A 9,647-nucleotide genomic window follows, 5' to 3' on the forward strand; every position below is an offset into this window, starting at 1 on the left:
CCCAAAAACCTGTGGATGGGCATAGCAGCAGGTACACGCTGAAGCTACTAACTAGTCCCTCCAGCTTGCTGGAATAGTTTGCGTGTATTGAGTGCATTTGCTCCGTGGTTTCATGATGGGGAGACTGGATGATTCTACTGTAGTAGAGCAAAAGTGTCTGGTCCCTTCTAAAGCTCCTAACAATACAGGAATTCTCTCCAACCACGACCCCTGTATTTATTGCTTAATACCTTGAGTGTCTATGTGCAGCACTCCATGCTGCGTGCTCCAGGGTGTGTACTCTCTGCAAATTGAATTGTGTGATACAGAGCAAACCAAGGATGCTTTCTTAGGAGTCTCAAAAAAAGTCCAGGAAGGAAATTCCATTGAAACATGCAGGAATGCAGCACATGTCTGAAGTTCCAGTTTGTTGAGACCGCTGTCTCATGGGAATGCAGGATTTACACTGAATTTCCACTGCCAGGCAGGGACACTGCAGGAAAAGGATCCCCAAACAGACGCAGGACCTGCAGCTTTTTCAGCCAAGGGACTGGAAACATAGCAGAGTTCTTCTAATATTCCTGAATGAGGTCATTTCTCTCATATTTGGACCCTGGAGCAAAACCAGTTTGGGTTTTGGCAGTAGCTCCTTGTTTCCCCTTCAGCAACTGCCAGAAAAGAACTGAAGAATGGAATCACTTTTATTTTATTTCCATTTTTTTTTCCTCTGCTGTTTAGCTTCAGCCTCGGTTACTTATTGCCTGCAGGAGCTGCATGGGAATAGCTGGAGCTGGTGGCAGCATCTTTGTATTTGCTACTCCAGAAGCAGCGAGATAGCCTCCGTTCAAATTCAGACAGAGTAGATTTTGAACTTGCAAACCTTTCATGTGTAATCAGTCAAAACAGAGCGTTCTTCTGGCTCGCTTTAGCCGCTAGATACAAGCCAAACCTCAGAGGAGAGTTTGGGAATGTTGATTTTTCCACCTTGCAGTATGAGGGAGTGCTTCGTCTGCAGACAGTTCTCTCCTGGGGAAAAAGCATTTCCTATGCTTAAATGAACAGAGAACTGAGCTTTTCCTTCTACAATTAAGACGACTCCAGCTGAGGCCCTTTTTCTGCTCTTTGCTAAAATCTGAAATTATTTCCTCCCTTACTGTGAGTTTTGAATGTTTTGCTAGCCTTGTTTTCCCTGAACTTACACATTGTCACATACCCTGAGAAAACCTATTCCATTGCCTCTTGCAGGAAATGCCACTTGTCTCATGAGAAGGCTGCTTGACTGATTTCTACCCTAATTTGACAGATCAAGGACACATTTTTCTTAAGCTTTTGTACCAAATTTCAGGATCTTCTGAGCTCCTGTGCTCACAGTTAGAAGTCACAATAAGAAATAGGGCTGGCTACAGTGATAATCAGAGAAGTGGGAATAGTTCGTCAGTTAAAACTGTATTTCCAGAGCTGTAAACTTAGGGGAAATTCGTGAAACAGCAGCAGGTAGTCCAAAATCAAACGCAGAAAAAGAAAGGATGCCTTAGGCAAGTGGAGAACTAAAATGAGAAAAACAAGAAATAGTGAACAGTGGCTATTCAGCCGAGTTCGGATTTAACTATCTCAGAACCACTGAGCAGTACCGTATAAAACAATTCATGCTTCTGTATGATTACTTTTTGAAATAGATAGGTAGGCATTAGATTAGAAAATGTTGAAAGGCTACCAGAGCTGGAGAGAAGGCTAAAAAAAGCAGCATGCCTACCTATGATTCTAGCTTGTGATTCTAGCCATTGCTGTGGACAGAACGGCTGTAATGTAGACCTGGCCCAGGAGGGGATTGCAGGAAAACCTTTAGCGTTACCAGGTAGGACAAAACAGTAGGGAGTTGTTACACCTGCCTTTTTGTTCTGATGAGCAACCCCTGCTGTGCACCAATTAGTGTAATACTGTGCAGAGTTGCAGCAGCCTTGGAGCAAATCTGAACCTGTCTCCTTTGAAGGCGTACGTTCTCCTTGTTGGTGATAGATAAGTAAGAACAGTGTTTGCTAGAATTAAATGTTCTTGTTTTCATTAATGTTTGGGGGTTTCCATTCTATTTTCGGAGAACCGTTTCCAGAGCTTGGTGTAGGCTAGCCAAGAGCTTTGGCAGCGGTCCTCTGGTCACTCTTAATGGAAGAATTAAACACGTCAGTGCCCGGTAGCAGATTTGATAGAAGGGAGCATATGCTCATACCCCAAACAATGTGGGCTATTGGCTCAAGCCTACCTCCCTCAGCTCTGGTAAATGGGGAGTGCTCTAATGTGACCTGTGCGTCAGGGAGGTCACTGCTGGCTGATCTGGCACGGGAAACCCCTTAAACCACCAGTGCAAGGTTTACTGGAGAACATCTCTCCAAATCCTCAGGCTGCAGCCCCCAAAATGCTTGGCGCTGAGTTTCATCTAGCTCCAAGGAGACCTTTCTTTGTTGGAATGAGAATATTTAGCAAAAAGCATCCCTCAAAGACCAGACTACCATTGCGTTTTGGACATGAACAAACCCAGGCAGCTTTCATTCTCTCCTCAATGTGAGCTGTAAAATCTGCAAGAATCTCAAAGCACTGTATTAGTCCAAGAAACCTTTACAGTACGAGGTATCTGGGCAACAGGCTTAAACAGGAATTATGTCTACAGTGAGGGAGGTTACTTACTGGTGTAAATCAGGTCGCTCCAGGGCTGTCTTAAATAACCCAGAGACCCGGGGCACGGTGCCTGAACCTGTGCCATTCTCCACATGTGCGAAAGTCTGGTGAGGTCAGACTTACTGCATGAGCCAGAAAAGGAATGCATCATACGCAGCTGCACTCCCTGCACACACCATGCAGAGCTACTCTGCGCAGAAGCAGCAAGCCAAATTAATTGGACTATTTGTGTGCCCATAAAGTAACTCCACAGCACGTATACTGCAAGTTCAGTGATCTGGAATTACACCCAGCACCCATCTATGGAATCCGTCTCCCAGCCGTCCAGGGGCAAATCTGCTTTGGGGACAGGCATAAATCAATGTTGGTTTGTTCCAACTGTCTTTCTGTTGTTTTTCATTTGCTTCTCGTTGCTTTATAGCCCTTCTCACCTGTCGTCTTTGACCTCTTCTGCCCCTTTTCTGCCTGCTCCGTGGCGTGGCAGCGAGACGCCATGCATGCATCACCTCCTGAGCCACAGTGGAAACATCTGGAATTCTGCAGAGCTTTTACAGTGCTTTGAGCTCACCAACGAGGTTTTTTACCCAAAGAGTTGCACTTTTTCTTCCAGAAAGTCCAGCTGTGATATGTATCCAGTTCAGCCAAATGAGCTTCCTGACAAAGTGCATTCCACAGCTAGCATTTGCTCGCCCAAGGAAATGACCCTTTGCTATATACATGGAAGGGTTTTAATCCTTCTGTCCCATGGCAGTGACGTATGAGGCGATGACCCTAATAAATGGTCCAATTTTTTGCAGAGCAAAAAGCACTGGAAAGTGGAAGCTGCACCAGAAAACACCCTTTCATCCCTCCCAGGAAATCCTTTCTTCTATGGGCATAGTCAAGCCTTGTAAAGGAAAGTTCTTGTTATCTAGGTTAATTAATAGCTAATTGCTTTGTTCAACAGTGGGAGCTGGGCTAGATCTCATGCCAGGAGCATTGCTAGTTAAGCTTGAGTTGAGAACTGTTAACCTGGAGTGAAACTCAAGTGTTTTAATGCAATACCACTGCAAGGGAAAATTGGTGCTCGTGCTGCTGAAGGGGTTGCCACGTTTGCTTTGCCCGTGTGCGATCAGCATGACGCGTGTTACTGTTACGTTCGTAAAGCTGTCATAAATAGTTAGCATACACTTTCTACTTTTGAATAATCCTTAATAGCAACTTTTATTCCCCTGAATGACCTCCAAAGAGGAGCCTTGCAGGTAGTCGAAAGAAAGCAGCCCCAAACACCTCTCTTCGGAAGCACTGTCCTCAGCAAATAAGACGCAGAGGCCTTTGGAATGGTCGTCTTTCCAAATGTCTGCTGGTTTTATGGAGGCTCTTGATGAAACTGAGAAGCAGTGTCTGCAGTTTAGGTTGAATTCAGACATTTTCCAGGCTAAAATAATTCCAGCTGCTTCATTTGCTTCCTTTTCCTGTAGATTCCTTTCCGATTGATATATTTCATACTGACAGTTTTTACAGATACTGGCACCGGTCAAACAGAATTCCTGACCAAAATCCAGACAGGAATTTATGGTAAAATAGTATCTGTCTTTTCTAGCCAGCTACTGCTCATTTGGGGTAGCAGGGAAGGTGGCTTTAAATTGGTATTTTAGTTACACGAAGTTAGTTTATGTTTTGCATTTTAGAATGACTAAGATGGAAATCCAGGTTAGCTGTCCTGTATGGACCATTCAGATTAGTGGAAGCAGGAGAAGAGGAGTGGATGCACGGGAGTGAATGAAGCGCAGCGGACCGCTCCATCTCTACAGGGAGCAGTAATGTGTGCACAGAGCCCCCAGATTAGCTTGTCCTGGCTCCTTAGTGTATCAGGAAATATGCTGTAGGGTATCAAAGAAAAGGTCCTCTGGGTCAGAACCTGACATTGTCTCTCATCCCAGGAACAGCTCTTGTTTCAGCAAAACTTTGAGGTTTGCTCGGGACTGGTAACAGAAGCTGCGGTGGCCTTAGAGACTTCTTCCATAGCTGCAAAAATACGTTTCCTCCTGTCCGCCACTTACAACCTGCAGTTTACATTAACAGTGGGATCATTACATTTTTCACCTTCAGTTATGCAGACAGTCCCAAAATTGGCCTTCACACTCTGAAGCAATCCAAATCCTTCATTTCTTTGGACAGTCAGTCTAGTGAGAATATCGTATTTTACGTGTAATGGCCATAGGAATATAATGGTCCCGCTGTACATACATACACTTACAGCTTATGTCTTAAAGAAATCTTGTAATACCTTTAAGAACAAATGATCATCATGGCTGTAGCCTTTTTTTATGATGGGAAAAATCAGTAAAGGAGGCAAATGTGCCATTTGTGTAAGCCAGTATTTTAACATACATGAGGGTAATAGCAAATCTCAGGCAGCAACAGAGCTCTGCAAATTCGTGGGACACTTGTGAGTACAAATGCTATAACAATTCCAGTGCATAGTAGCTGTGCGAGACCTATTCTTATTACGGGTTATTAGAAGTACAGCAATGCGTCATCATGCTGAATCTTGAGCATGTCCAGGAGAAGAGAGAGATCCTTCCAGGACTGTCTTTTTGCAGCATGCTTGACCGTGTCTCCAACATGGATTTGCATAGAGGATCCTGGGTGTATGGAGTTCATTGCAGGCTCAGATCTGCAAAATGTCAGAACCGATAATCCTTTCCTTGACTCTGGAAGTCAGACTCTGCCCTCAGTTGTCCTTGGGGAACGAAGCTAAATCATTTCTCTGGATTTGGGAGCAATATTCGTGTGAGAAGTTTTTCCTAACTGTGATGCAAAATGATACGAGTGCCCCAGCAGTCTTGCATTCATGAAATTGTAGAGCTGCTTATCATCAGAGTAGCAATACCCACTTCTCTTGCAAATGGGCTTCTTTATAGTCTAACTGGAAGGGTGCGAGTCCTGAAAAGTGGCCAGTGATACACTATGTACCATTATTTTCTGTGTTGGCAGTTGAGAAAATAATATCGTGGCATAGAAGTGTCGTTTGAATTGTTTATTGGACTAAAAACAGTTTAAAAAACAAGAAATAAATCCAGCTGTTAGAAAAAAATGTGTTGTTTGAGGTGGATGAACTTTCATTCTGGGAACTGTTTTCTTGTCTGCAGATCATTTGCAGGAATGGACTAATGCTTTTGCTTTTCCTTGTATACAAATGTAGAACAAGCTGAGCAATTAAGAATTGGATACCAGCCCATTCAAGGAAGATCACTGCATTTAGTTTTGCTGTGTAACCCAGCAGCAGAGTGGTGTGACTGAAAATATACCTGCACTGCACAAAATCAAAGTCTACTAGACAAGCAATAGCAATGTGCTTTTCTAAAGCATCCTTGAAAATTACTTGTACCTAATTTCTTGCTAAGACTGATCTCTGCCAGGAAACTTAAATAGCTGGTTACTACTTTAAATAGTAATTGGTTTTGGTGACTGTCAGTTGAAACTCAGCTTCACATAGGGCTTCATTGCACAGAAGGCGCAGGGAGGAATACGATGGGCTGTATTACCTTATAGTGGCCTTAGGATAATAATTGATATTAGGTGGTCGAAAGATTTACAATTCAGTCACCCATGGCACCCACCCCGCAGCTTCCAGCTGCCCTGTTGCTTCCCTGGAAAAGCCGACCTTCCCTAGGAGGAAGTCTCCCTCCCACAGGAGCCCCTGCAGAAATGGCTTGAGAGACTCCACCTGCGTGCTCCCTTGATGATACTGCAGGTGATGCTGTTTGAGGAGGTCATATAAAAATACCCAAAGGGACACTGATTAAGCTCCCCAAGAGAAGAACGGGAAACTGAGGAGAAGCGCAATCCTGGCTGAGGAACAGGATTGGAGAGGTGGCTTTACTCCCTGTAGCCTTCCTATGTAGCTTTAGGTTTATGTCACATAAAATCATGTTTTTAAATGTATTTAGGGCTTAAAGATGCAGATGAGTGTCTTTGGTGAGACTCCAAAGCCTCTAAAAATAGCAGGTAAATAGCTCCGCAGCTTTGAGGACCTGTATCTTGGTTCTCCACTTGCACAGTGGGAGTAATTGTGGCTCTGCCACGGAGACAGCTACGTAAGAGCCTGTGATGCGCCTGGGTACCGTAGCGATGATATCTCTGCATAGCCCTGCAGGCAATGAGTTGTCTCTTTGCCTCAGTGCTAAATAACCTTCAGCCTGTGCTAGTGTGCCAGGACGCATTGATATCGATGATTTTCAGCAGCTGAGGTTCAGGCTGTGAGATACTGACTTGTTTCCCTCACCGAGATGAGTAAGAGTAGGGAAGAAAATATGTGTTTGTGTGTGTCCTTGTTTATTTTCCCCCACTGTGAAGCATTAGTTGGTGACTGAATGCAAAATTTCCTTTCCCCTGTTTGTTCTTACAGGACTCACGTAGAGTTAATTGCCAAAAAGAAAATTTCATGATATAACAGTATAAGGGATGAGAAAGCCCATGGGGGGGTGGAACAGTTTGAAATGCTGTCAGGTCCGAAGGACGCTACTCTAATACTCCTTCTTCTTTGGCAATGAGGAGTAGGCAAAATAATCTGTGATGTAATAGTCTGACTTGGCATTTACAGCTCGCAAGCCAGTGTTTAGCAACTCAGCAGTTTAGGATTACAGAATTATCAGCAGAGAGAAATATTGTTGCTTGAAATTGTGACATGGTTTTATAAACGTCTTTCTTTTACAGATTCGGTTAAACAGCAGAGGACTTATCTATTCTGTTGGTCTCCTGCTGGCATCTGTTTTTGTCACAGTATGTATATAGTCTTTCGTTCTTCACTTCCAAAAGCGTGATTTTTATAGACATTTTCTTCCACCTGTTTCTTTCTCACCTCCGGCTGTAATAGTGGTTGCAATGTCTGTGGTTAAGGGGTAGGAATGGCCACTCCTAACGTAAACTTCCCGAGACCTTGATCTGGCACTTTGCAGAAGCTATCCCTGTCACAGGATGGCTCTCATATTTGGGTATTTTTCACGGGAGGAGCCCAGGACAGCCATTAGTAATCATTAGTTATTTTTCATGCTAGAGTTGAAGCAGATCCCGTGATGTATGACGAGATCCATTCTCCTGTTGGACAGGTAGACAAAAGGCTGTACAGTTGGCTTTGGCCCTCTGTAGGAACCTTCTGAAGTACAACACAGACCGGGACAAATAGTGCCTGGACATGACAATGTTTCTATTGAAATCAGCACCTCACGTTCCCTGACCTGTGCCAAGTCCAGCATAGTGGACTAGAAATGATAGAGAGAAGAGGATTTATGGGACATCTTCCAAATCTTGAGACCAGCTGCTATAGGGAGTCCTCCTGTGTGTTGCACACCAACGCAATTCCCACGTACACAAGACTTTAACCTTTTAAGAGGTTTGTGTGGGAGCAAGCTGAGGAAAGTCAAGCACAGCCTTAGACTGTGTGGCTCTAGATTGAGATGCAGAAGGGCACATGAAGTATTTTGAGTGAAGAAAAAGGAGTCTGGCCTTTGAAAACGTTTCTGATTGAATTAAATGGGTTTGTTCTTGCCAAAATGAAATTCATTGCAGAAACTTAAGGCCCTTGGGCCGGGGCTCGAGGTGATGTAAGTGTGTGTGGCTTCAGTGACTGCGAGGGGTCTGCTCTGATTTACTTTAGCTGTAGTCTTCAGGGCACTTGTTGCAGCACTTGCATTGTGATTGCTTCCAGGTGACCATGATCAGTAAGGGGACAGTCATCTTCGTCCTCCTGTAACTGAGAGAGGGATTTACCACTGTATTCGCACTGTTCCTGCTGTGGTGGCTTACTCTGTGTTTATTGTAGGTGTTTGGCGTCCACATGAACAAATGGAAACTGGACAAGAAGCTAGGGTGTGTGTGCCTTTCCCTTTACGGCATCTTCCTGTGTTTCTCCATCATGACAGAGTTCAATGTTTTCACTTTTGTGAACTTGCCAATGTGCAGAGATCACTAATGCAGGTGGCAGACTGTTGGGAGGAGCTCCCTTCTTACCTGTGCAATACAAACCACGGCTGGCGTCTCCTGAATGCGGTGCACCTCCAAGTCGTGACATATATCCTGTTCACTGTTCGTAGGACCCGTGGCCCCATCTAGGTTTACCCTCTCCCTGACCCCCCACAACCTGGAAAAATCCTGCATCGATGTGAAGATTATTTTTTTCAACATTCATGTGATTTCCTAGCTCAGTTTTTGAACAATGTGACTGGGACTCTAGATGAACTGGCTGCTAACTGGCGTCGAGCCAGGCAAAACTGGTCTGCTACAATTCCTTCTTTTTTTTAAGTTATTTGATGGAAGACTAATCTAATTTATGACTTAAGACTATTGCTACAATGCAGAAGAGGGTACATCGTACAGGGGCTGATTTTCAAGGAGAATCATGGGAATTCTTTTGGTTGGTTTTTTGTTTGGGTTTTTTTCTAGTTTTGTTTTTGAGGTTTTTTGGGGGGGGGTTGTTTTGTGTTTTTTGTTTGTTTGTTTTTTTTTTAATTGCCAGAGATCAACGTCCTCTCTTGCAGCTTCTCCTTCTGAGCGCTGGGTCTCCTGTAACAATCCAAAGGTCACAGGGCAGTGTAATACGGAAATACAATTCAAGGTACTCGGCATATGAATGGATTTACTGCGTATTAAAAGAAGATTGTCAAGGCAACAGACAATCACTTTTTTCTATAAATAATGAATCTTGTACAGGTGTGATGAGGAATGCAAGGTAAACATGGATTCAAAGGGTAAACACTACTACCATTTTATTTATGTTGGAGTTTTATTACTAGGGTGTTTATGGTATTTCCAAGCAATAGTTTGATCGCCAGCCCAGGAGGGCTACCAAGGAGGTGTCCTGGTTTTTAATGATCTGCACGTGGAAGTGGAAGGTCAGAACTTTCTCTGCTTCATCAGATTTCTTGTTTGGGGGGATTCAATATCTTGTTTCTGAGAAGGACATAAGTACGTGTCGGAACTTTTCTAAATGAGTTACAGACACTGGTTTCTTTAAA

General features: G+C 43.8%; 1 protein-coding gene across 2 annotated transcripts in view; it reads left to right on the top strand.

Moving 5' to 3' along the window:
• Window positions 1–8,838, top strand: part of SLC24A3 (solute carrier family 24 member 3) — a 172,259-nt gene extending 163,421 nt beyond the window's left edge. For both annotated transcript variants that reach the window (XM_075147902.1, XM_075147903.1), the window contains exons 15-16: window positions 7,351–7,416; window positions 8,456–8,838. In XM_075147902.1, coding sequence (XP_075004003.1) covers window positions 7,351–7,416; window positions 8,456–8,605 — 216 coding nt within the window. In that variant the 3' untranslated portion in view covers window positions 8,606–8,838. The remainder of the gene's footprint in view (window positions 1–7,350; window positions 7,417–8,455) is intronic.
• Window positions 8,839–9,647: the final 809 nt, after the last annotated feature.

Source organism: Calonectris borealis, chromosome 3, assembly GCF_964195595.1.
Source record: "Calonectris borealis chromosome 3, bCalBor7.hap1.2, whole genome shotgun sequence".
NCBI lineage: Eukaryota > Metazoa > Chordata > Aves > Procellariiformes > Procellariidae > Calonectris > Calonectris borealis.